Raw genomic sequence first — 26,606 nt, 5'->3', positions numbered from 1 at the left:
ACAGGAATCCATTTTAGGAATTCAGTTTTATTAATGTATTATTCCCTCATAGTTTTCCACGGTTATTTAATGTAATGCCCAATTTTTATTGTTTAAAGTTAACTTAATCTTAGTTTTAGAACGACCGTCACAAACGTCAATACATGCCAATGCCAATGACACTGACACACATCACACACACGTTTGTGATTTGTGATTGGTGATATCATATCATATCACTGCAGCGGTGTACTGTGACTACTGTGTATGCAGCAGTATGCACTATTGCTATTATTTTTGTGTTAGAATGTAGAATTTATACTGAATAATTAAAATATTATAATTTAAACTAAAACATAGCGAATAAATAAACAATATGTGGTCTATAATAATTTTAGTAATATTCTCGATTATTGCTTTTCTGATTACCGATGAATTGATACCAAATTTGAAGGAATTGTTCATAAAAGCTGGTTTAGGTGGCATAGATTTATGTAAAACTAGCAAGCAGAAAATGTAAGTAATTACAATGATATCCATAACTTTATAAAGTGTTTATATCTTACTTTAACTATTTCTTAAATTGTTTCTTTATTAACTTGAACTTTTGAACTTTGCTTATGATTAGTGTGTCAAGTATCATCATGGTTTATCTTGTTAGCTGTATAAATTATCAGATTAACCGTTTGTTTCCAGTCCTGAAGCATTGGGAGTAGTCTCAGGATGTGTTTTCCTGGTGACATGTTTCTTATTCATACCTATAGTTTTTGGCAACAGTCTTATGGACACTGCAAATTTCCCTCATAATGAAGTAAGTGGTTTATTAGTATTAAAAACTATAATTTCACCATAAATTTTAGTAAATCTGAAATATACAAATAAAAAACAAATATCTATCTGCACTATAAGGCGTGTTTTAGTGTCACGCGCACCGTACGTGCGGATTGCTCCGCACCGGAGCGGACCAATATGTATAAGTCCAGGGAGCGTTTTGAGAGTGGTTCGCGCGGACGACCGTCAAAACCACTCTAAAACGGACAGCTTTCTCATACAATTTGGCAGTGCGGAGCGATCCGCATGGACGGTCCGCGTGACACTAAAACCAGCCTAATTGGTTTCTGTACTTTCTAACTTGTAGTTTGCAGAGTTGTTAGCAGCCCTCCTGTCCATATGCTGCATGCTGCTGCTAGGGTTCGCAGATGATGTGTTAGACCTGCGGTGGCGCTACAAGTTACTCCTGCCGACTATAGCATCCTTGCCTTTGCTGGTGGTCTACTATGTCAATTTCAACTCCACTACATTCATTGTGCCAATACCTTTGAGGCAATGGCTTGGAGCATCAATTAATATTGGTTAGTATTTTTAAAGACAAGTTAATATAGTTTGTTTAAGCATTTTTTTTTTTTTTTTTCAATTAATATTGGTTACTATTTTTAAAGACAGTTAATATAGTTTGTGTTTTAGCTAATGCTTTGTAATCAAAGAAGATAAACGATCTTGACGTGTCTTTTTATTAATAATCACTTTTAAAAAATAATTCACAGCAAATATGTTAAAATTATAAATCATATACGATCTTTTACCTTCTTTTGCTTTCATAAGTAATATAAACTAATTTGTTAAAAGCGTTTTCAATATTTCTAAATAAAAAGACACTTCAAGATTGTTTACCTTTTTTTCTAATGCCAAAAAAACAAACTATAGTTACGACTGTTATAATAATAAACAATTAAATAAATATTATTAGGGACATTCTTACACAAATTGACTAAGTCCCACGGTAAGCTCAAGAAGTCTTGTGTTGTGGGTACTTAAACAACGATATATATAATACTTATACAAATACTTAAATACATAGAAAACATCCATGACTCAGGAACAAATATCTGTGTTCATCACACAAATAAATGCCCTTACCGGGATTCGAACCCAGGACCATCGGCTTCACAGGCAGGGTCACTACCCACTAGGCCAGACCGGACGTCAAACCATGTTAATTTGCATACAAATATGCATTCCTCTGAAATAAACAGATGGACCAGATTATTTGTAAATAGAGTGATCTGGCTAATTTGCCACTAATGCTGGCAGCTGGAAGGCTAAACTAATGGAAGATTGGAATTGGAGAAAGGAGTCAACCCTTAATCGAATTTAAACTGTTGTGAGACAATTTTATTAACAAAACTTCCGTGAGACACAGACATATTAAATGTATTAATAACGGGCCACTCACGTATTTTAAGTCGAAAAACGCTGGACATGTTTCACTCCGTACCGAGGAGTGTCATCAGGAGCTTGCACATCAGGAACATGTCGAGCGTTTTTCGACTTAAAATACGGGAGTGACCTGTTATTAATATATTTAATATGTTGTGAGACATACTAACATTAAATAATTACATGGTTTAGACTCGCTTGTTTTAGTCACTCGCGCGACATGTTTCGGAGAGCCTAGGTCTCCTTTCTCAAGCACTAATAGTGCGAGCATCGTTCACGACGGCCGTGTATCGCGTACTCGAAAGGAGACCTCGGCTCTCCGAAACATGTCGCGTGAGTGACTAAAACAAGTGAGTCTAAACCGTGTAATTATTTAAAGTCAACCCTTGTATACTTTGTGTTTTGAGTATATTGATTGTGTGAGGAATGCAATAAAGAGTATTGGATAATTTAGGTTTTATTATGCAGCTTCACATAGTTAATTAGCATTACGAAAATCCACTGTAGCTATACATAATCTATAAATGAATTCTCACCTTTTTCCTACCCAAAAAGAAAAGGAACATTGTTTAAGTTTTCAAGAAAGTTACATATTCTGTTTCAGGATTTCTCTACTATATCTACATGGGAATGTTGGCAGTATTCTGCACAAACGCCATCAACATCCTGGCAGGAATCAACGGCCTGGAGGTCGGCCAGTCTGTGGTCATCGCCATCTCCATCATTGTCTTTGACATCATCGAGTTGAGGGGAGACCAGTATAAGGCCCACACATTCTCACTACATATCATGATCCCTTACCTGACTACTGCACTGGCATTGCTGAAGCACAATTGGTAAGCAACCTCTTTATTAGAAAGTAAACCTTATCTCTTAAAACATAAAGTGCAATATAGACTTTTCAATCTTTGATATCATCAAGTTGAGGGTACAAGGCCCACTAAATTTTCCTTCATTTTCGTGTCTGGTTTGGTTGTCAAGTGAGGAATTGACTATCGCACTAGCATTGCTGAAGCATAATTGGTAAGCAACTACTTCATTACGCAGCGTACTACGTAGCGTGTTTACGTAGGCGAACAACACGCGCGAACGCGAAGCGACGCGGCGTGAATCAATCCTTTGAGACCTATAGAAGTGTCCTACGTTGTTCGCTTACGTAAGACGCTTACGTAAGTTGTGAGTTGAATATTGTATTAAGGCCAGGATTACACTTGTAAGTTTTACTTACGTAAGTAGGGACACAGCTATACTACAGAATGAAATATGAATATCGTTATCTCATTCTAGCAAATAGCTTTGTCCCTACTTACGTAAGTAAAACTTACAAGTGTAATCCTGGCCTAAGAATTACATTCTGACAGTTTGTGGGTATTTTAAAATAAATTCCATTTCCTTCCAGGTACCCGTCCAGAGTGTTCGTCGGTGACACGTTTTGCTACGTCTCCGGCATGACTTTTGCCGTCGTCGCCATCCTGAGTCACTTCAGCAAAACAGTGATCCTCTTCTTCATACCACAAGTCATCAATTTCCTCTACTCAGTACCCCAGCTCTTCCGTTTCATACCCTGCCCCCGCCATCGCCTCCCTAAATACAGTGAAGAGCTAGATTTACTACAACCTAGTAGAACTATTATAGTTAAAAAAGAAATGAAACTATTAGACTCTTTAATGCTTGAAATCTTAACTGTGCTACGCTTAGTAGATAGAAGAGAAGACAATGAAATCATAACCATCAACAATTTGACTTTAATAAATTTCTTTTTAATTAAACTCGGACCTATGTCTGAAGTAAGGTTGACGACAAATTTGATGCTCTTCCAAGTTTTGTGCACTTGTATAGCATTTTTAATAAGATATCCATTGGCGTCATATTTTTATGACACGTAATTAGGTAAGCATAATTTCCATTTAGTTGTAAGGTAGATAAAATACTAAATGAATGTTTTGACGAGTGTTGTTTTCGTTACTTTATTTATATTTTATTAATATATTTTTCATGTAAAACTGATCACAATCGTCGAAACAGTTGATTAATCATATGTAAACCTTATTACTAATGACATACGGTCCACTAGTAAATAGTCAATTGTCAGCGGTTTGAAACGACGTGCCAAAAGTATCTGCCACCCTCTAATCATTTCAGAATGGAGATAAATCTCTACGGTTCTCGTTCAAAAGTATTTTCCACAGTAATTTTTCTATATAATATATAGTTTGTTTGTTTTTACGGCACTGTTCGGCTGTTTTGGGTACTACGTCGGTGGACAGTGTGGACGAACCATTAGCGAATGACGTAGTGAGTGTTGTGTGCAACCCATCATGTAACAATAATGCCGTAAATGAGGGTAGTTTCTCGCCCCCCCTGCCGCCACCGGCGCCCGCGCCGAGTCATCGGGCGCATAGGGCTGCGGCCCGCAGTCTGCCGGTCCGTCACCGTCAACGCTAGCTCCTGATGACACTTCTCGGAGTGAAACATGTCGAGCGTTTTTCGACTTAAAATACGTGAGTGACCTGTTAATATATTTATATGTCTGTGTCTAACGGAAGTTTTGTTTATGTAGCCTTATGTCTTTGTAATAAGGTTTACATTGCCACTTGACAATACGTTGTGTATAAATGGGTGTAAATTGAATTGCCGAGTGAAGAAATGAGATGATAATTAATCCTTGTTTGATCTGATGAAGTGTTCAAAGAGATCGAATATTATCTACAAGATTAAATATTAGGCATGTAAAATATTCGGTATTGACTGATTTGAGATAAATATTAACAAAAGTAAAGATTTGTTTTTATACACCCCAGATACTAAAATTTCTATACAAAATCAAATTTAATACTTAGGTAATTAACAGTAGATTAGCCAATGAAAGTCATTTTATTATCTGGGATATAAAAATAATGAAAAAATACCAAACAAAATAACATGAAAAGACCACATAAAATTGAGAACTTTTAGATATATGTATATATATATTATTTAAGAAGTTTTGCGTGGTTTTACTAATAATTAGTCAAAACCCAAATATTCATATAGATATTAAAATCACTTTGTTATACTTCAAGTGTTTAATTTTAAAAATTCAATAGTATGTAGGTTCAGACACCTTCGGTAATTCGGGCAAGATACGAGGTTGATAACGTTATAATTTAGACGTGAAAGAAATGCTGTCTTATCAGTCGGCTTGACTCCTGTAAATATTGGTGTGAGCTTACCTACCTTTTGCTGTTTTAAACCTTATTCATGAGTACTAAGGTCTATAATAGGTATTTCTTGTTAGGTAAATCTGTGCTATGGAAGCTTGAGAAGACTTTTTCTAAACTCATATACAGTCACCTGCAAAAATATGTTACTCTTCGAAAGCAAAAACATGTGACACGCTCTTATGGCTCTATACAAATAAGATCGTGTCAGTTATTTTTGCGGCCTTGATTGTGTAACATATTATTCCAGGCGACTTGACTGTACCTTCTACTAACAGCAACAGAGTCAAGAGAACATTGATAGTCCTAATTTCGTAGCAATAAGGTCGATGTTAACGACCAAACAACATTTAGATATACCTAGCTATGAACTACTTCCTCTACATTCAGTGCCGGCCCGAGTCCTTGATCAGGGTAGAGCAAAGTCGGGTTTTGGCGCCCTTCGTTGAAGCTTTTTGCCCAAAACGAACAATATTTTGGGCCCGCGTCTTTTAAAACTGTTTTTTTTCTCATTTGCCATTTTGGCGCCCCCCTTGCCATCCGGCGCCTAGAGCGGCCGCTCCACTCGCTCTACCCTAGATCCGGCCCTGTCTACAGTCAACGTTAGATATATATGTATAGTTTGTCAAAGGACTATATTAGCTGTCTCATTTCAAACATAGACAGAGAGAATCATCCTATCTTTGTCTTACACTAGTACTAGCACCCAAAAGAAAAGGATGAGTATAGTTTTTTGGGGTTCCGTACCCAAAGGGTAAAAACGGGATCCTATTACTAAGACTCCGCTGTCCGTCTGTCTGTCTGTCACCAGGCTGTATCTCATGAACCGTGATAGCTAGACAGTTGAAATTTTCACAGATGATGCATTTCTGTTGCAGCTATAACAACAAATACTAAAAAGTACGAAACCCTCGGTGCGCGAGTCTGACTCTCACTTGGCCGGTTTTTTTTTGTTCTTATTTACTGACAATTTGGTTTGACCAACTATATGTTATGCGAAAAATGAGACTGCATTGGGTAGCGGGAGAAAGGATAGCATTTAGGAATTGATTGAATCATGGTATGTACACGATCGTGCATGGGTTGAATATATTGTATTGTAAACTTCAAAATTAAGTTCATAACTATTGTATATATTTTATTGTTACTATGTCGATGGAACAAGATGTGAAATACTATTTATACAATAAACATAAATTAGTCATTTCAACTGCAGTTGAATACCGGCACCAAACTTTCTAGTCTAGCAAGTTAACCCTCAAATGCATGATTTTTTATTTATGGATCCCATTTTTTTTCTGTTGAATCTGTGAGCTGTCCAATGCTTTGTATACATTTGGCAACAATATGCATTTAAGGGTTAAGATCGAGAGGCGATCCCATACTTAAGTACTACTCCGTCTCCGTGGAGTACATGTAAAGACTATTATATATTACGGGGACTTAAAGAACTTGGCCGAGGACCTGCGTAAACTAGCGCATACTTCACCGACAAGAGCCATGCTCTTAAATTATGATGACCGAGCGTGCGTTTCGTGGCTGTGGCGTTATTATATGTAGGTACAATGGTGAGGCAGATTAGTGCGACTGTGCAGTGATATCGGATTACAATATTGTTAACCGCATTAGCCTGTGTAGGTAGGTATTACGTGTATTATAGCACCGTTGTACTCTATTTGAAGTTTAGTAAGAATTAAAATAAGCGTGACATCAAGCGGTGTACACTGACAAACAGCATTAAAATAGTATTTCATTTAAAATTATCATTGACTCGAGAAAAGTAAGATCTGCAATATTTGAGAATCATCCGTTCTCCACATCCACCAGTGACTATCCGTTTCATTAATTATTCTAGATTTGACTACAATTGGGTAGACATTTGGATACAAAGGAATTCTCGATTTTGGCTAGCTTCCTAATAATAAATTTATTTATAAATACATTTTAAATAACCAAGCTTCCAATACATTTTCGCATTTCTCTCAATAAATTCAATTTTATCAATACAGTTAACATTCAGTTTAGCCAAATATCGTACAAAATATTGTCTTCAACGTCGTTCTCGTTGATGACCCGCAGCGTCTTGAGGGTCTGCAGGTAGAAGGTGAGCTCCGAGGTCACCACACCGTGCTGCGGACTGCCATTTGCCACAATATTCATCTTCGCCAACTGCTCTCTCAGTTTATCCTTAAAATTATCATGTACCCTTTTATAAATGTTTCTTATTTGTTCAATTGGCAATATATCTATCAACGCTTCATGCAATTTAACTAAGTGTTTAGAAATATTTCGGAATGTCTGCGAAGGAACTGGAGGTTTAGCGTCCCAGCCGGTCAGCTGCGAGCACAGCATGTTACTAACTATTAGGCATATCTTATTTTCTATTTCTTGCTTATGGCTAACAATATCATTCTGAATACTATCAAAGCCGCTCATGGAGACCTCTTTTGACTGTAGTCGGCTAAGCTGTTCCTTGATTATGGGCAAGAGCCACAGTAGAACCTGCAGAGACCTGGATACTAATGCTAAGTTTGAAGTGGAGATTGTTTTCAGCCCGGCACTCTGTATTGCACCTGCCCCCAACACCAGCTGACAGCAGCGGGAGTTGAACAGTCGAGTCAACTCTAACATGCAGTGGATCAAGTACTGGACGATGACTGCAGACTGCTTCGTCGCATCACAGTATTCCAGAAGGATTTTTATCAACAGTTGCACAGTGCCTACAACTGCATAATTTTCTTTATTTATAACTAAGAATTTTCCATCAGATTTAATAGTGCCATATAGTTTTGTAGAAATATCGTTAGAATTAGATATCTTGTCAATTAACTGTTGAAGTTCAACAGGGACATCAGCACTTTTCCAACGTTCAGCATTGAGCGTAACTGTCAGTTGACTTCTTCTGTCCGAATGTAAATTTTGAACATATTTCATAGCGAAGCTCCTCAGTGCTAATTTCATTGAATTGCTGTTGTGGCCAGTCATTTTTTCTAACTCGTCTGAAAAATTCTCAATTAGCGTTGACAATTTGGATAACTGAGTCAAATCCGAGAACACCAAGTCCTTGTCAGATTTGGTGACGATGAGATTGGCACATCTTTCATTGCTGTAGTCCGATAATGAAACAATCATTTTGTCCAACTTTTCTTCTACAGATAAGAGCTCTTCATGGGTCCACATTTCTTCACTCCCATTTCCTGTCACATCATCCATTTGGCTGATTTCTAATACTAAATCTCTTAAACACAAGATCCTTTTAAACAGCGTAATTAAGTTTGGAGTAACTTTTTGGAGAAATACAATACTTTCGTTGCACATTAACCACGTGTTGTCTGCATTAGATCCTCGAAGAACCACCTCCGTGTTGCCATCTCTTTCTGATACTATCTCTATTACACATTGCTTGATTGTAGCCTGTATTGTGGTCATAGCCTCCATTTTAAAAGTATCTATAAAGTCAAATTCTTTTAATCTTAGTATCCCAGAAACTATAGACAGAATTTTATCCCTTTCTGGTATGTCTGTGAGGTCCTTAGGGGGCCTATTTAAATCTGTCACTATAAATCTTTGGAATTCATTGCTTAACATTTTATGAATTAATCTTTTCATTTCAGTCAACTGGGGTGACAAATGCCGGAACGCCTGGATCCTCGCAAGTTGAGTGGAAAGCACTTTTTGCGTGGAGCTGATCAAGTCCAAAGCAGCTACGTAGTCTGAAGTACTCAAGAGGAGCTGGATCATGGGCTGGGTTTGCTGGACTGTGCCTATTAGCTTAAGAAGTTCATGCACATTATTTAAGTTTTGATTTATCCTTGTGAGGCTAACCAGTTTTAAAGGATTTTCAGTTAGATTGCTTTTCACTGCATGAATATTGTTACGGGTCGACCGCACAGTCTTCACTGCCCGGGCCATTTGCTCCATAATAGTGTCATGTGACAGCATAGCATGGAAAAATGCATCAGATTTCTGTGCAACTTGTTTTGAAATCTTCATCTCTATAAAATCCAGGTATGTACTGAGTGTTTCCTGCAGGGACCGGACAGCCGCACTTGGGTCTTGAGAGTCCACAAGGTTTGGAAAAACTTTGCTAAACACATTTGGATCATGTAACTCAAACGTCTGTTCATAGAATATCTCAGGAACCTCACAATTCGTTTCAACTACAGGGGTTTTAACTTTAACTGCTAGATTTTCTTTAAGTTTGCAATGTCTTCTATGCCGCCTGACAATTCTTTTACAATATGCCTCAAAATGTAATAACGTTATTTCTGGTACATATGGACTAGGCTGTATATCTACTTTATCCACAAACCCATCTCCCCATATTTTAGTAAAAAAATTACTCTGCTTTCCTCTGTTAGGATCATTTAATACTGCAGGGAGGTTTTGAGATGATGAATAGAAAGTCCAGTCATCTTCCACTTCGTCCTTGGCGAACAGGTGGTACTCCCTTACGTGATACTTGAATCCTGCCTTCCGTAAATCTCCAAACTGCAGCGAGGCACAAATCCCATTAGGTCCATATTGACATAAGATAATAGAGCCTTCCTTAATACTGTGCTTGTCTTGAATGTGTCTGGAAAGGAGATGAACAAAATAAGATTCATGAATATAAAAAACATTAATAGTTTAACAATATATAATATTTTACCTTTCAAATTCCGTGGTGGTGCTGAACAGAAGATTGGGGCAATGTACACAGTTCTGCCAGGTTGGCGTTTTCTTACAGGGCGTGATGTTGTCCTCCATAACATGTTTGTCTCCACGCCCAATATATAATATTCGAGGCAACCTAGTTTAGTATTGTGTATAATCATCTAGTATTTCACATTTCCGTAATCCAGATCACGATACCATAGTAAGTCTGAAAGTGACAAATGTGACATAAATGCAATGATGACATGAGCTAGTGACGAACGAAACGAAACGTAGATACGAAATGTCAGTGACGGCTTTGGGTTGCCAGTACGTATTGTAAAAGGCTACCGCACCCCTAGTTTGGTGCGGTCAAAATATCTCTTTCTCGCTCTAACGTATAGCTGCGTCCTTAACGCACGTACGGCGACCACCTTAAACACTACCGATAGTATCGATACGTGCGCCGGCGGTGCGGTAGTCTGTTACAGTTAATTAAAAGCTCGCTCCCGGCTACGCGGCGAGAAGCCGCAAACGCGAGTGTGGAGCCGATTTCGTTGATTAGCGAATCTGGTCAAGCAAATCTTGTCTGTAAATAAGAACAAAAAAAAATATACTCATCCTTTTCTTTAGAGTGCCAGTACTAGTGTAAGACAAAGATTATTAAAGTTAGTATGATTCTCTTTGTCTATGTTTGAAATGAGACAGTCTTTTGACAAACTATAGACTCCACACTCGCGTTCGCGGCTTTGCGCCGCGATTCGCGCACGAGTGTGGAGGGCGCTAAAGATAAAGGTCGCATTCCTATTCATAAAAGCAGTCCAGACGGGAACAATTTTTCGCCAATCTGATTAAATTGTCTAGCCCGCTCCAGACCAGACTACGCTAACGCGAGTGTGGAGTCGATTTCGCAGATCTGCGAACTCGGAAATGTGGAGTCTTGGTCTTACAAGTTCGCGCTTCGCGCCTCCTTTGACGCGGCCGAAAAACCGATCAAAAACGGGGAACAAGGCGCGAAGGCGTGAACAATCTGCGAAATCGACGCACACTCGCGTTCGCGGCTTCGCGCCGTGATTCGCGCACGAGTGTGGTGGGACCTTTACGGTTACTCTTTTTCCTCACATCGGTGTAGTGAAGAATTTTGTGTTTCACTCGGTGGCAAAATTTGTTTAACCTTCGTGCCTTGAAACTCTCGCAACGCTCAAGATTCCACTTTTCGAACCACTCGCTACGCTCGTGGTTCAATTTTGGAATCATTCGCTTGCTCAGGTATCAATATTAGCACGAGCGGTTAAAGAGCAACGGGCAACCTTGTAAAACAAATAACTAGGTATGAATAAAACGGGTTTTCTCTCACTCGATATGTTTATTTTTAACGAATCACAATTATTTTACAGTTTATAAAGTACCCTCCTTTAGGTACCTAATATACTTACAAATTTTGTCTTAATTTCTACATCGCAAGTTATAATAAGTTGAGTAATATTTCACTTAAGACAAACAATTCATTGTTTAATTTCACTAAGATAATCTATTTCCCCTTAGAACAACAATAGATTGGAAATTAATAACTTATTGTAGTATAATCACAGACTTACATCTAAGAAGACCACCCAAATGCACCTACTTCTATATGTATTTAAGTAAGTAAATATAAGTATAATAGTTACTCACAACTTTAAAAAGCAACGACAAAATTAGATTCCAATTCTGTTTTATTTCCGAACGTGAATAAAGTTATTAAGATTGAGTTATTTCGTGTTTCGGAAAACATATTTGAAAACTGTTTTTTTTTTAAGATGCACTTACGAAAACTACTTCGTAAAGCGTAACTAGATAAGAAATTTTAATTGACATAAGAATTCGTTCATCTATCGGTATTAATTTCAGTGAGTCGCTGTCTCAACAAATATCATATCAATATCATAATTACAAATCTAAATGCGCCTCACGCTTGCTTAATCGACAAAAAATCCTGCGGTACAAAGTAGGTGAGTTTACTTAGATATATACACGTCTGTGAGTTTTCTGTGAGTGGGAAGTCACAGAAATTCTATTCCTTCTGACAGTGGTAGCACGCGCAGGACACTGCCGACTTGAACGTCAAATTCCGTTCTCCGTCAATACATTGCACCTTGACATGCGTCTGAAAAAATAAAATAGAGTAAGGAAAATGTAGGTTTAATCGTCTTTAATAAATATTTTACATTTATAATTGTATTTATCGGTCAACCAAACTCATGACCGGGGTCGTGAAACTTATCTTTCATAATAGGGTAGTAGGTAGTAGCACAGAATAACGAATAGTACTACCGTGTAGTAGGCAGTATTACTCCAATGTTCTCCTGCCAGAGTGCAGCACTAGCACAAACCGTAAACCATAGTGTAACTTATACATACTATACAATTATACATATACTTACGCCTTAAAGAGTTTTTTTTTGACAAGTTTTCACAGATTATTTGTTACGAATAAATATGACATTTGCATCAAGGCGATTTGTTTACTGTTTGTGCTAGTGGCGTCCCCTACGCAGAGATTTGCGAAATATTCCCTTTTACATAGCGAAGTGACCGGGTGCCGCTTAAAGCCCAGCTTGATGCTTTGCTTGGCAGCGACCAGGACTCTGAGGACTCGCAGTAGTGGCAGGCGTTGGTCGTGATTTTGATATCTTCACCGTAAAACCAACTTGTGAATACACTTACGTCTTCCGACTCCGTGATGTTGCATTGCAGCACTGCCCCAGCGAAGTGTCCGGGTGCCGCTTAAAGCCCAGCATGATGCTGGGCAGCGACCAGGACTCGCACTAGCGGCAGGCGTTAGTCGTGATTTTGATATCTTCACCGTAAAACCAACTTGTGAATACACTTACGTCTTCCGACTCCGTGATGTTGCATTGCAGCACTACCCCAGCGAAGTGTCCGGGTGCCGCTTAAAGCCCAGCATAATGCTGGGCAGCGACCAGGACTCGCAGTAGCGGCAGGCGTTAGTCGTGATTTTGATATCTTCACCGTAAAACCAACTTGTCAATACACTTACGTCTTCCGACTCCGTGATGTTGCATTGCAGCACTGCCCCAGCGAAGTGTCCGGGTGCCGCTTAAAGCCCAGCATGATGCTGGGCAGCGACCAGGACTCGCACTAGCGGCAGGCGTTAGTCGTGATTTTGATATCTTCACCGTAAAACCAACTTGTGAATACACTTACGTCTTCCGACTCCGTGATGTTGCATTGCAGCACTGCCCCAGCGAAGTGTCCGGGTGCCGCTTAAAGCCCAGCATGATGCTGGGCAGCGACCAGGACTCGCAGTAGCGGCAGGCGTTGGTCGTGATTTTGATGTCTTCACGTGGTCTTCACCGAAGAGCAACTTGTAAATACACTTACGTCTTCTGACTCCATGATGTTGCAGCAATGCAGCACTGCCCCAGCGAAGTGACCGGGTGCCGCTTAAAGTGGAGCACCAGGACTCGCAGTAGCGACAGGCGTTGGTCGTGATCTTGAAGACTGTGATGATGCTTGATAGCGACTATCAGGACTCGCAGTAGTAATAACACTCTTAATCTTTCGTCCACCATCGATGGCTCTTATATATTTACTCAATAAGATTTTTAACAGTGTGAAAGATGATACTCACGTCTTCCGACTCCATGATGTTGCAGCACTGCCCCAGTGAAGTGACCGGATGCCGCTTAAAGCCCAGCATGATGCTAGGCAGTGACCAGGACTCGCAGTAGCCGCGGCAGGCGTTGGTCGTGATCTTGAAGCCGACGCAGTCGGGTATGTTGATTTCCCGAGTGTGCCCTGGAGGGAAATTTAGATACTTATTTATAAACGCGTGTCAAAGAATAAAGACATTTAAATATTATAGAATAAAGACATGTTTAACAAGTCGTAATAGAGTGTTCTTATTGCTTTTCTACGACTTATTAGAGTTCGTATTGCTAAAGTATATACCCAGATCGACTTAGCAGTAAGAATCTGGCCGCGCCATTCATATTTGATAATTATAGCACTTGATTTTATGAAGACTTTAAAGCCTCTTAATTTCGTGAAATAAGTATGTAAATTAAAACTAAAACATTTTACGAATATAATACGTTTATGTGAGATAAAGACATAAATCAAACCCATTTTATGGCAGCCAGGCCTTCTCCAGCCTTCCCCGGCGTAGATCTGCGTGAACGTTATCAACAGAATTATACTCCTCAGAAGCATGGCGAAGCAGATGAGGACGTTGCTCAGAAACCAATGGAGGTGTTTTGAAATATCCCTCTTTAATACTAACACTGGTCAGCGTATAAGCAGGGATCGTCAACATTTCCGAATCCGAAAACCCAAAATGTAGATTGTTTACTTTAGGAGGATCTAAATTTCACTGTTTCTCGGGCTAAATATTGTGAATATTAAAAATTTATAAGAACACCAAACCCGAATAATTTTGGAATAACGGTGTACGTAACATATATTATTTTTACTTTTAAACAAAACCCTAAAACCGACTTCAATTTGGGAATACTTCTAATATATATATATATATATATGTCCGGACGATTTTTTTAGAATAAAAGGTTTACGACCACTGTCAGTAAAAGTTTTCTGCTGAAAACAAAGGGATAAAATTATCTCAACCCATAAAACAGCTGACGTCCAGCTAGGGGGTATTTGCAACGTTATGGGGCGGGGGTAATGGGGTGGACTTGACAGAGCAGACCCATAATTCAAATTCAAATAATTTATTTCAGAATAAAAATTCCATATACAATTACATTTACATAGGGTTACATACAAAAATTACATTAATTATTTGTAGATGTTTTATGGAAATAAAACCGCGGAATTACAGTACTTAAGTAGTTTTTGCAAGTACGTAGTAACTATGAATGTGAAACACGAGTGTGGTTTTATGAAACGAACAGAGCGAGTTGGCAATATCGCCATCACACCTACATGTGTGTTAGACCGAAATTTTTCGTTTCAAATTTTTACATTACTAGGTAATTCTAATAATTTTGAACTTACCGGAACACTGCACACCTTTGAAGGTGGGATGGGAAACACCTTCACACTACTGGTGAAAAGCGCAGCTGATTTATATTACGTGTAGCGAGCAAGGGTTGCTTAGCAACCAATCGAAACAATAACAAACATAACTGTTCAAATTATAATCCTTCTAGTTAACTTAAACAATGGATATAGACTACAGAATCATAAACTTGTACAAAACAAAACAATACACCGAATGTCTATCCCTATGCGCGACAGCGTTGCAAGGGAAAGACGACCGTATGCTAGAGTTCATACAGATGCGAGCGATGACGATACAAGCCAAGATAGCTGGGAACGGGTATGAGGAGGTGGATTATGTACCTCAGCAGGATGAGCTAACGAGTACGGCTGTGGCGAAGACACCGCGGCCGGGCACGTCATTTCAGAGGAGTGCTAGGACTGCTCAGAACATTGTAAGTCCTATTGTTTATATAGTTACTAGCTTTTGCCCGCGACATCGTCAGCGTGGAGTTATTAATTTGGGTATTAGCTTATTTTTTATCGATTTCCCATACAAACTTCCATCCCCGTTTTTACAGCATTAAAGTATGATTTCTGGGATAAAAACTACCCTATCACCTTCCTCGGGACTCAAACTATCTCTATACCAAATTTCAACTAAATCGGTTCAGCAATTTAAGCGTGAAGAGCATGGGCGTAGGCACGGTGGGGCAAGGTGAGGCAGTTGCCCCACCCTGCTCTCGGACCCCAAGCTAAGAATTTTTAAGCAAAAAACGCCGCATATACCTCACCAACAATTCAAAATGAAATAATTGGTCTGTGCGGGGATGTCATTAGAGATGATATCACAGTCGACGTAAAGAACGCACGCGCCTATAGTATCCTAGCAGACGAGAGCAGCGACATATCAGGAAAAGAGCAACTTTCAATTGGTATCCGATTCTTTGATGAAGAAAAGATGCTTGTTCGTGAAGAGTTTTTAAGAGGCCGGTGTCGATTTTAGTCGCAAAAATGAAAAATTGATAGATTTAGTCGGTGAAATTCTACACCTCTTGATACCTAATTGAAATAACAAGTACTAGTTTCTATTAGCACGTCTTCTTATCTTGCCTTTTATCAGATAATTTTTTTGAAAACAGACTTACTAAATTAGTAATGTTTTTTTTTTCTGGTGGACGTCTAGGTAAACGCGCGTAAAGCACTGATTTTGTCGCTCTTATTTGTAAATTTCGTAAAGTTTGGACTGCTAAAAATGGTAAATTTGTATTACACATATTCTGTACTTGACCTTTATCAGATTACATTTTTGTTATGACTTAGAGTTCGAGGGAATGAAATTTAAACGAATTCAATTTTCTCCAGAAATTACTTCAAATAAGTGACAATTTCTCTGAAAATTTACTTAATTTCAACGTAATTTTGATACTTAAACAATCTACAACATTTGCTAAAACTATTCTTATACATCAATTTGTATAATTTACCATAATTTTTTTAATGAATTTTTAAAAACTGCCCCTTCTCTTCATGCATTACCGGTGACGCACGCTTGCGACCTCATTATTAAAAGGCAAGATGAGAAGACGTGCTAATAGAAACCAATACTTGTTATTTAGATATTACGTAACAAAACGTGTATAATTCCAACGACTAAATCTATCAATTTTACATTTTTGCTCCAAAATCGACTACGGCCTCTTAAGTTTTGTGGAATTGACGGCCAACAATCTATAGCTTCTGCTATCGATAATTTTATTATTTATAACAAATATAGATCTAAATCCAAAAAAGTGCGTAGGACAAGGATATGACAGCTGTTCCACTATGGCAGGAAAGGATGGTGGTGTTCAGAAAACTCTACAAGAAAAATATACAAAGGCGCAGTATTTTCACTGCTCCAGTCACAAATTGATTTAGTTGTGCACGACTTAAACCAAGTAGTAGGAATACGAAATACTGTCACCACAATAAAATAAATAATAAGATTCTTTCGAGAATCACCCCTTTGTCGAAAATGCATACCCAATATACCAATGTTCTGTGAAACCCGTTGGTCCCAGAAATATAAAAGTATTGCCATTTTCAGGGAGCACTACGTTCAGGTGGTCAGGGCACTGTCAAAAGAGGGTAACAATGCAACCAGAAAATCTGCTTTTCAATTACACTGTGCAGCTACAAATACTGAGTTTATTATTAGTGTTTGCCTAATAGCAAAATATTCCGCAATGCTGCAACCGGTGGTAAATACTCTGCAGTCAAAAAGAATAACTTGTTTCAGTGTGCAAACCATATCAAAAAAATAACTGACAACATAAAATAACACCGTGAAAATGCTGAAGTTCAAAGTCAAAGTTAAATAGCCGAAGCAGAATCAATCGCCGACGATCTTGATATAGATTTTAGAACGCCACCGCCACGGATTGCAAATAGGCAGACACATCGTGCTAATCCTCCGGCACAGACACCTAGCGAGTTTTGGAACAGATCATTGATGATTCCTTACCTAGATTCTTTAATTATGTCTCTAGAGCAGCGTTTTTCTGAGAGCAATTCACCAGCGTATTCACTACTAACATTACACCCGCACCTAATGCTTCAAAAGCCTTATGAATAATTTTTGAAAAAAATGGAAGGTGCTTGTAATTATTACAACAAGTGGGTATCTTGGTGAAGCTGAACTTTGGTATGACACGTGGAAGCAAAAAAAATTGGCACAGAGTGAAATGAAGGGTAAAAACTTGGTGTAGATCAACAATGACAGAAAACCATCTTGTCGGCCTCTGCATGATGAGTGTGCATGGAAAGAGGGTTCAGGAAGCACAAAATAAATTTGAAATCGAAATTATAGCTAGATTTAGTCTAAACTCTAGCAGGTTATAATTAAAATAAGGTGTAGTATAGTATAGTAAATAAAAAGCCTATGGTCGGAAACCACCACTTAGTTTATTTACTTCTGCCCCACCCTTTAAAAAAGTCTGGCTACGCCCATGGTGAAGAGGTAACAGACAGACACACTTTCGCATTTATAATATTACTTAGTATGGAAGTATGGATTAACGAGTTCGCATTATGGCGAAATAGGTTGTCATATTTAGAATTCCGAAGTCAATTAGGAACTTCAAAGTTGTCACATTAATCGTTCTGTCTGTCTGTCCGTCCCCATCTTAGCTCGCAATCGTAGATGGCTGCAATTCGACAGAAGTAGATTTTTCGCTCTAGCCCGGGATGTTATGGTATAAGATCATTAAAAATAATAGGGGTCTTGAAGAACTACTTTTCAGAGAGGGCATATTTTCGATAGGTATCATGTTGCCTAACATTTGAACCCTAAGAGGCCTAGACTAAACAAGGGCTACCATGCTCTCTTTACAATCCTTTCCATTTATAATGTTTGGTTCTTTAATAAACTTGGATACAATTTCTCAATGTCAATTGTTGTTGTAGAGAACTGCTACAGCAACTCTGAAGACCCGAGCGGGCACCAGCACGGCCCGCGCTCGTACCGCCCGCAGCGCCCTCAACACAGCCTCGCGAGCCTCCAGGGCCGCCACAGCCCTCGCTGGGGCACCTTTTAGCTTCACCCCGACCGTCCCACTGTCGCTGCGATTCGTAGATAAGGAAAACAAGCTGTTTACACCCTCCGCAAAGACACTCTTTGAATATGTTTACTATTGTGAAGGAGATGTTCGGAAGGTAATTCAGTCATTACCTATGATTAGGTACTTAATAGTAGCAAATCAACACGGCCTCCTACCCCCCGAGCCTCCAGGGCGGTCACAGCCCACCCTCCGCGAAGATCGACGCTCTTTGAATGTGTGTATTTTGAAGGCGATGTTAGAAAGGTTTGCTAAAAATCGTATCACACTACCCAATTTCCACCTTTACCCTAATTTAGACCGGAAAATATGATTTAGGGAGAACACGCCTCTATTGTTATATTGTTAAGAGTAAGTAGCCTTAGAGTGCGTGTTTCGATATTTTTGATCACCTTGGGCGCTCCGATATATGGCGACATTGGCGACTGTACTGACGTCAATCGAAAAGAAAATAAAAAACCGGCCAAGTGCGAGTCGGACTCGCGCACGAAGGGTTCCGTACTATTACGGAAAAAAACAGCAAAAAAATCACGTTTGTTGTATGGGAGCCCCATTTAAATATTTATATTATTCTGCTTTTAGTATTTGTTGTTATAGCGGCAACAGAAATACATCATCTGTGAAAATTTCAACTGTCTAGCTATCACGGTTCATGAGATACAGCCTGGTGACAGACAGATAGACGGACAGCGGAGTCTTAGTAATAGGGTCCCGTTTTTACCCTTTGGGTACGGAACCCTAAAAAAATGTATCGGGATGAGATGACAGCTAGATGCAACGAAAAGTCACGTGACCGTTTCCATACATTGTTTCACTTTCGATTTGCGTTTTCTATTAAAGATTGTGACTTGGCTAGGCCACCACCACCAGGGGCCCATTTCTCGAACGATATTAGTCTAATATTATTAGTGTGTTGTCATGGCAACCCATACGATTTGACAGTTCGTGGACTTATAATATTAGTCTAATACCGTTCGAGAAATGGGCCCCAGGGCTGTAAGGAAGTTCGGGTAAACTCGCATTTTTTTTGCTAAAATGTTGAAATTGAAAACTATGTAGGTCTGTTGCAATCATACGAACGTAATAGACAAATTTTTATTTTTACCTAGGTATTCTTTAATTTCCAGGCAATAGAAATAGCATTCCAAGCTCAAAAGGCCGACGACACCACAGACTGGTGGTGGAATTTCTCCCTCGCCCGCTGCTACTCCACTTTAGGCATGTTCCGAAAAACGGAAGATTGTTTGAGGCAGGCACTGAAACTGAACAAGCACGTGTCGATATATCTGCGGTTGATCGCGATGTATGTAGGGCTGAACCAGCCGTTGTCGGCGTTGGAAGTCTGCAAGCAGGTACGTAGTTTTGAATAAACACGTGTATACGAGTATCAAAGTTCCAAGTTTTTTGTAGAAGCGGAATAGTCACAGCTAAATGTGTGAGAAAATGCACTAACATTCGTTCATCAAAGGCCAATGTACACTGCTTTAATATACAGTGCGTGATCAGAAAACCGTGCTAAGCCGCTCTGATTCAGCTCCTACAAAATCATGATACTATTATGCGGCACACGCAAGCAGTGTATAGTCTGGCCATTATAGAAATCATGAAAAATTGAGTTCTACGGGTATATCTAAACATGGGTTTGAAATGGCATAGGGTACAACTAAATAGTAAGGCTCGTTGGCGACCATGGCGTAATAATAATTAGGCTTTCTATGGTAACTGCTTTTTGGAAATCGTCTACTTATATCACCTAATGTTGCGTTTGTTGCAAACCCATCTTGGTACATATTGGTGTGAGTTAATGTTAGGCCGGGTGAGATACATTTTTTACGGGTGTCCAGTCCTGTTTTACCACTCTGACAATTGTAGCCTGATATTGACAATTTACCGTCATTGCTGGTCCTACAAGTAAACATTTAGCTATGTACCGTCGTTCCTTAACGTTTCAGAAACGTACAGGAGACAGTACGTGGTAAGTTGGTGAAATAGGCCCGATTTAGCAAAATCGCCGCTGGTAAGCCGTTCCTGAACGTAACACACATCTTATTAACATCGTACTACGAAATGCACAAGAGCATTATCGAAACTTTCACTAAATAATCATTCAGTTCGCGAATGGTCACATGTTGACACAGTAGCAATTTCCATACACATTTTCGTCTTTCTATTGCTCTTGAGCCTACTAAAGTAGATGAAACACACAGGGCTTATCCGTGTTCCACTCGTACCCGCCGCTGCTGCTGGAACAGGCCAGGATCCACGATCAAATGGGAAACTCCACGCTGGCCGTGCAGGAGTACCGCGTGGTGGCGCTCGAGGATCCGACTAATATGGAGGCGGTGGCCAGCATCGCCATGTTCAACTTCTATAATGATCAGCCGGAGATTGCTCTACGGTACTACAGGTTAGGCTACAACCATTGTAATTATTAATTTAAGAATAGTTGCATATCGGAACAAATGAAGGTTCTGCTACCTTGTGGCCTAAATCGAAAACTTAAACTTGACATTGACACTTCACGCTATTAAGCAGATGCTACCCCCTACAGTTGAAGCAAACTGTCATGCGCATTGGAGGTTCTTCTATCTAGTGACCTGAATGGGAAAAATGAGCTTGACATTAACACTTCGCGCCAATAAACAGGGGGCTTTTGTGTTATCCCCTATACAGTTCGCCTCACACCCGATAGCCATTAGATATACCTAACTTGCACGGTGCAACCCGAGAAGAGTAGGTGCAAGTTGCACCTATTCTTCTCGGGTTTCCTTGTATGTCGTCATTATAAATATCGGAATTTGCATTCTTTCCAGGAGGTTATTAGCGACGAACCCACCAGGCACCGAAATCTACAACAACCTGGCTCTTTGCTGCTTGTACTGCAACCAATGGGACCTCACCCTGCCCTGCTTCAGGCAAGCGCTGTATTTCTCCACCAATCCGGACACGCGTTCCAATATATGGTTCAACTTGGCGCATGTAGCTTTGGTAAGACTTACTGACATTGGCCAGCAAATCGTAACGTAACACAAGCTATTTTAAAAATCCGATTCACTTCGAAGTTCGCAGTGGGAGATGAATTATAAATGAGGAGATCGATAACAAACCAAAGGTCGTTGACATTTGGTTAGAAAGTACCAGAGTTTAGTGGTAGTGAGCAAAAGATAGGCCATGTTCAGCTTGGTTCAGAAAAGGACGATAGGTATGGCTTAAATGCTGATGATGAGCAAAACAGGTTGTGTTCAAAAGTGTAAGTTGGTACGTGGACACGCAAACTTTAGAAATCCTTCTAAGTAAGGTAGCCACTGACGGATTCCTCCAGAATTCTTGCAAACGAGGCCTTTTGCAAGTTTTGTGAAGTCCCCAATCTGCATAAAGCTACATGCTACAGCCCAAGAATACATCAACTACACCCTAATAACATTTAGGTATTTGACAGTCTACGGGAGACATGGTGCTGGCGCGGCGGTGCCTTCAGGTGAGCCTGGCCACCAACTCGGAAAACGGGCCCGCGCGGCACGCGCTGAAGACCTTGGATGCACGGCTGAGTGCACGCAAAGATAAGTAAACATGCATACACTTTCGAGATGGGGAGCGGAAGGGTGGGCGAAGCACCATGTTTTGAGTAGGTACTGATACTGGGTTCTATGGACAGAGGAGAAGTCCTATACAATTTTTGACGCAGGCGTTGCGTTGGGGTGGTTACTTTTGGCATGTCAGGGGTCAAATGCAAATAGTAGGTACCCATTCAAGCGACGTAAAGTCAAGGTATTAAATATCGATACGGACAGAGTGCCAAAAATATGTATACGCCATACACTTATAGGTAGTGTGTACATATTTATGGCACTTTGTCTGTGTCGATATTTAATAATACACTGTACCTACATTTAATACCTTGACTCCATCATTATGTCGAATACGAATTGATGAACGATAAATATGAAAATCTAGGAAATGAGTTGAAGATAATAAATATTAAAAATATTTTATTTTGGTAAACGTGTGTTTTAATTTCATAGCTGTATTCCCATAATTGATTTTACCGACGTTTATAATTTTCTTTCTGTTTTCATCAAATCATAAGTAAGTACAGTACCTTATATATCAAATTATTTACTTACTTTTATGTTACGCTAACACTCAGTAGTCTGTGCCATAATTTTAAAAACACTTAATCCAAAGCTTTCAAATAATCGCCAATTGAGAAATCAAAGGACTCCATATTGCGCAGTTCGTCATACTTGGCTGAGGCCAAGGCATCCAACACCGGTTCTGGGTGTGTGAGTTTCGGCCTCGTAGTAGTAACGTCCCCTGTGACTTCGGCCTCGGGTGCTATTCTGGATAGGTGACGGGCTTTGATCTGTGAAAATATTGTATATTGGTCTATATTATGTGATGGAGATAATTTACGGAGGTCGAGCAGTCGGGTAAAAAGGTTGACCCAGACTTTAGTGCTAGAAGCAGTCTGCATTGCAATGTTTATTATGCTAGTCACATATATATATGTGACGTTTTCAACCAAAAGGTACCACATTGTCGCTTGTTGATAAGGTTGATTTCTAATTGAAGCTATATGGAAATAGCGCCTTACTGACAAGCGACAATAAGTACCCTTTTGGTTGAAAATGGCACATATAACGGGTATCGGGTGCTCCACGCACTAAAGGCAAACAAGTTTCTGGGTATTAATAATATGGTCCTTCGAACCAGACAGTGTTGGTTTTAGGCTCAAAAATAAACTGTTAAGTCTTAAAACAAAAAAGTCCAGATTTATAATTCTAATTTAGGTACCTACCACATCCATAGAACACTGTGGCACACCAATGTTCTCCCAAGAATCCGTCCCTTTTGGTATAACCAAAGGTTTAGAGAAATTTGCATTCTTCTCCTTGGTATGAAAACCGCTCCCAAAACCAATGTTGTACAGCATCTCTTTGGCTCTTTTTACTAATTGAGGCTCTTTGGATGAGTAGAATATTAAATGGGAGTTAGTCGCTAGCGACACGCTTCGCATGGTCGTGCTTATGATCTTTTTGATTTCATTATCTGAAAGTGTAGACGAACTTTAAGTGCATGCGATTAAAATGATAACTTTTTATATATCGACATTTATAATACTCATTTATATATAATAATATTACATATCTTAATAGGTACCTAAGTATGAATTAAAATATTTAAAATCCATCTGCACCTCGCCAGTAAAAAACAATATGAAGCCAACAGCCCGCTATGGCGTATTAGATACGGCTACGGTGTTTACTGAATAAACAGCATCCAACAAAGTGACAGTCAGGATTTCCCCCGATAAGTCAGGATTTTTGGTCCTTTGTCAGGACTGCGGGAGGACTTGGCGAATGTCAGGGTTATTTAGAAACTTCAACTAACCATTAGAAGGTATCTAAAAGTTTGGAGTTGGGCAAGAGGAAAGGAAAGGTTATGCTGTAACTGTAGCTACCTTAGCAGGTTAGGTTTGTTATTTAATTTTAAATATCAAACCTAACACCGACCATTTTTAGGCAAAAATATCGATCCAGACTAATGGCTCAAAAATATATGGACACGACTTTATTGTCTAAGGTGTAAGAGCGTACAGATATTTTTGAAACTTTGGGAATGTATATATATTTATGCCCTTGACTGTACACCGTGTGTAGCGTACCTAAGCGTTTCAATTTTAACAACCTTCCTTCTATAAGTTGATAATATCTGGGAGACCTAGCTTTGCACCGAAAACATATAAAAACTCAAAAATGCGCGTTTTTCCAGAGATAAGACCTAGCTAGATCGATTTTTCGCCCCCGAAAACCCCTCATATAGCAAATTTCATCGAAATCGTTAGAGCCGTTTCCGAGATCTCAGAAATACATTTGATAAATATATTATATACAAGAATTGCTCGTTTAAAGGTATAAGATTATTATACTCAGCCTTACCGTAATTTTTGAAGATATCGTACTTTCCACCGATGATTATCAGCTCCGGCTCAATACCTGTACCATCGTAAGTCTCTTTTATAGATCCGATACAAGTCTCCAGAATGTTCCAGATATTCTTTATTTTACTCAGATCGACCATCACACAACAATAGTACTTTCCCCGAACGGGTACTGCCGTGAGCGTGTTTTTAAAAACATCGAGTTTTCCGCCATATTCCCAAACGTGGCATATCGACTTGTCTATGCTTTGCTTGTTCACTGATTTCCGGCCGAAGGAATACTCTAGGACTAACGTTTCTCGGGGAACTTCGTTTTTCTCGAGAAATGAGTGGAGCATCGTAGATTTTCCCTGATAAGACCAAGAAAACTGTACTTAATATTGTCTTCGGTTACCGCGATAGTTACTCATGAAATAAAACTATGAAAACTGATCATATATATATTTCGTCAACCAAAGCTCACTAATAAAAAAAAACAACCTTGTTTTGGTACTATTACGGTTCACTATAGCACTGAACTTGTGTTAGTAATAGTAATTACTTAATTAAATAATTAGTGAGTTTTGGTTGTCACATGACGATTTTCTTAAGCGCCTCGCAAAAACAAATAGCACGATTGTTTTACAAGCGTTTTCCTTGACATGCAGGCGCTGATAAAATAGAAGTTTTCAACATACTTGCTCGTAACGTGGAAGTTATTGAACCGCTTTTAGGCTCATAATCCTAGATATTCAACACACGTGTTTTTTCATTATATTATAGCAGTACGGTAATGTACTAATGTATGATAATCCGACTGACTTTAGGGGCCCATTTCTCGAACGATATTAGACTAATATTATTAGTGTGTTGCTATGGAAACTCATACGATTTGACAGGGGCCCATTTCTCGAATATTATTAGATTATTACTATTATTAGTACACGAACTGTCAGATCGTATGGGTTACCATGCATACACACTAATAATATTAGTATAATACCATTCGAGAAATGGACCCCAGTTCTTGGACTAATAATATTAGTATAATACCTTTCGAGAAATGGGCCCCAGAAGGTAAGTGATTGCTAATAATGTGTATGGAAACGGAGCCTTTTTTTAATATTTATTTAATCCATAAGAACGAGATCACAGAGTAATAATAACACATCTGCCAAACTGCAGAATAGTTAAATCTGTCTTATATTGGTCGAGTAGATTTTACGACAAGGACTGGAGGGCGCCGGCGGCAACGGAGGGCGCGCCGGCCGGGCCGCCAACGGCTGGGACGAGACATGACAGATCCAATTTAAGACTTTTAATAACTAACTGTTTGTATAATTTAATTAACATGAAACTTTCGTTTTTTTCCTCGGAATTGTGTTGAAAAACGTCGTATGGAACACGTGTGCATTGGTCATTTCCCACATTGGCTTGCTTCTTGCGCGCTCGGTTTCAGCTCGCGCGCACAAAATTGCCTGCTGTGTGCTGACCAACGTAGCATACTGTACTATTACGTGGCCTTACCATACTTTACTAAACAAGTAAAGTACCTAATGGTAATGGCGTATGGCCATAAAATAAGAAAACAAGGCGTGTATTGTACTGTAAATACAAGAAACATTACCCAGTTGGTTTACTCACCACAAATTTGCTTCCCGCGACAAAAATCGTCCTTGAACAAACATCACTTCTCCGACAGCGCTTTGTTCACGATTTGTGAAGCTATTTCAGGTATTGATAGCATATTTTGGGCTCCAAAATCCATTCAAAGATCACTTAGATCACAATCACAGTAAACACGTTATTTGCGTAATGTTTGTAAATATGGCTGCCTAGCAACAGTAAGCGCTCTAACTGTATGCGTTTGTTGGAGAAATAATCTATTGTACCTACTTGACGCAAGGTCAATTTTCAACTGAATTTTTTTTTTCGAAAAAGGTCCTTACTTACAACACTACATCTAAGTATCTTGCTGTAGCTGTGTGTGTGTGTGCTAAGACCTTAAGACACTCCAGAGGTGAAATAGACATAGACATTTATTCATAATAT

At 39.2% G+C, this 26,606-nt stretch overlaps 5 protein-coding genes across 6 annotated transcripts; 2 read left to right on the top strand and 3 right to left on the bottom strand.

Annotated features, from left to right (window-relative positions):
• The first annotated feature begins 238 nt into the window (after positions 1-238).
• Positions 239-5,194, top strand: LOC134744555 (UDP-N-acetylglucosamine--dolichyl-phosphate N-acetylglucosaminephosphotransferase). The gene is made up of 5 exons (XM_063678391.1): positions 239-495; positions 676-790; positions 1,118-1,331; positions 2,801-3,032; positions 3,596-5,194. Exons 1-5 carry the CDS (start codon positions 356-358, stop codon positions 4,080-4,082), a joined length of 1,188 nt encoding a protein of 395 aa, XP_063534461.1. The 5' UTR covers positions 239-355; the 3' UTR covers positions 4,083-5,194.
• A 2,110-nt stretch (positions 5,195-7,304) lies between these two features.
• LOC134744548 (vacuolar protein sorting-associated protein 54) lies at positions 7,305-10,287 on the bottom strand. Its single transcript, XM_063678377.1, has 2 exons — positions 10,048-10,287; positions 7,305-9,972 (listed from the first exon to the last, which is right to left on the bottom strand). The coding sequence occupies exons 1-2, from the start codon at positions 10,143-10,145 to the stop codon at positions 7,413-7,415; spliced, it is 2,658 nt and encodes an 885-aa protein (XP_063534447.1). The 5' UTR covers positions 10,146-10,287; the 3' UTR covers positions 7,305-7,412.
• A 1,114-nt stretch (positions 10,288-11,401) lies between these two features.
• On the bottom strand, positions 11,402-14,400 carry LOC134747682 (thyrostimulin alpha-2 subunit). The gene is made up of 3 exons (XM_063682290.1): positions 14,159-14,400; positions 13,666-13,832; positions 11,402-12,177 (listed from the first exon to the last, which is right to left on the bottom strand). The coding sequence occupies exons 1-3, from the start codon at positions 14,244-14,246 to the stop codon at positions 12,085-12,087; spliced, it is 348 nt and encodes a 115-aa protein (XP_063538360.1). The 5' UTR covers positions 14,247-14,400; the 3' UTR covers positions 11,402-12,084.
• A 785-nt stretch (positions 14,401-15,185) lies between these two features.
• LOC134747663 (tetratricopeptide repeat protein 8) lies at positions 15,186-22,232 on the top strand. Of its 2 annotated transcripts, XM_063682283.1 has the most exons (6): positions 15,186-15,490; positions 18,483-18,731; positions 19,762-19,986; positions 20,842-21,041; positions 21,448-21,622; positions 22,074-22,232. In XM_063682283.1, the coding sequence occupies exons 1-6, from the start codon at positions 15,218-15,220 to the stop codon at positions 22,200-22,202; spliced, it is 1,251 nt and encodes a 416-aa protein (XP_063538353.1). In that variant the 5' UTR covers positions 15,186-15,217; the 3' UTR covers positions 22,203-22,232. The 2 variants fall into 2 exon arrangements, with proteins under 2 accessions (XP_063538353.1, XP_063538345.1); XM_063682275.1 differs by lacking the exon at positions 18,483-18,731.
• A 437-nt stretch (positions 22,233-22,669) lies between these two features.
• On the bottom strand, positions 22,670-25,531 carry LOC134741813 (cytoplasmic dynein 2 light intermediate chain 1). The gene is made up of 4 exons (XM_063674739.1): positions 25,525-25,531; positions 24,574-24,948; positions 23,433-23,683; positions 22,670-22,997 (listed from the first exon to the last, which is right to left on the bottom strand). The coding sequence occupies exons 1-4, from the start codon at positions 25,529-25,531 to the stop codon at positions 22,809-22,811; spliced, it is 822 nt and encodes a 273-aa protein (XP_063530809.1). The 3' UTR covers positions 22,670-22,808.
• Between the last annotated feature and the right edge of the window lie 1,075 nt (positions 25,532-26,606).

The sequence above is a fragment of the Cydia strobilella genome, chromosome 1 (assembly GCF_947568885.1).
Source record: "Cydia strobilella chromosome 1, ilCydStro3.1, whole genome shotgun sequence".
Classification (NCBI taxonomy): Eukaryota; Metazoa; Arthropoda; class Insecta; order Lepidoptera; family Tortricidae; genus Cydia; species Cydia strobilella.
The sequence above is the reverse complement of the archived record's forward strand: the minus strand, read 5'-3'. Positions and strand labels throughout refer to the sequence as shown.

What these genes read in the sequence shown, in the direction of transcription:
- LOC134744555 (XM_063678391.1), top strand. Translation starts at nt 356, where the DNA reads ATGTGGTCTATAATAATTTTAGTAATATTCTCGATTATTGCTTTTCTG. An exon ending in CAAATTTCCCTCATAATGAA is followed by an intron (nt 791 to 1,117) that starts GTAAGTGGTTTA and finishes TCTAACTTGTAG; the next exon opens with TTTGCAGAGTTGTTAGCAGC. An exon ending in TGGAGCATCAATTAATATTG is followed by an intron (nt 1,332 to 2,800) that starts GTTAGTATTTTT and finishes ATTCTGTTTCAG; the next exon opens with GATTTCTCTACTATATCTAC.
- LOC134744548 (XM_063678377.1), bottom strand. Translation starts at nt 10,145, where the DNA reads ATGGAGGACAACATCACGCCCTGTAAGAAAACGCCAACCTGGCAGAAC. An exon ending in ACCACCACGGAATTTGAAAG is followed by an intron (nt 9,973 to 10,047) that starts GTAAAATATTAT and finishes TCTCCTTTCCAG; the next exon opens with ACACATTCAAGACAAGCACA.
- LOC134747682 (XM_063682290.1), bottom strand. Translation starts at nt 14,246, where the DNA reads ATGCTTCTGAGGAGTATAATTCTGTTGATAACGTTCACGCAGATCTAC. An exon ending in GCCTGGCTGCCATAAAATGG is followed by an intron (nt 13,833 to 14,158) that starts GTTTGATTTATG and finishes ATTTCCCTCCAG; the next exon opens with GGCACACTCGGGAAATCAAC. An exon ending in ACATCATGGAGTCGGAAGAC is followed by an intron (nt 12,178 to 13,665) that starts GTGAGTATCATC and finishes TTATTTTTTCAG; the next exon opens with ACGCATGTCAAGGTGCAATG.
- LOC134747663 (XM_063682283.1), top strand. Translation starts at nt 15,218, where the DNA reads ATGGATATAGACTACAGAATCATAAACTTGTACAAAACAAAACAATAC. An exon ending in CGTTGGAAGTCTGCAAGCAG is followed by an intron (nt 19,987 to 20,841) that starts GTACGTAGTTTT and finishes TGAAACACACAG; the next exon opens with GGCTTATCCGTGTTCCACTC. An exon ending in ATTGCTCTACGGTACTACAG is followed by an intron (nt 21,042 to 21,447) that starts GTTAGGCTACAA and finishes CATTCTTTCCAG; the next exon opens with GAGGTTATTAGCGACGAACC.
- LOC134741813 (XM_063674739.1), bottom strand. An exon ending in CGATATCTTCAAAAATTACG is followed by an intron (nt 23,684 to 24,573) that starts GTAAGGCTGAGT and finishes CTACACTTTCAG; the next exon opens with ATAATGAAATCAAAAAGATC. An exon ending in CACAGTGTTCTATGGATGTG is followed by an intron (nt 22,998 to 23,432) that starts GTAGGTACCTAA and finishes ATATTTTCACAG; the next exon opens with ATCAAAGCCCGTCACCTATC.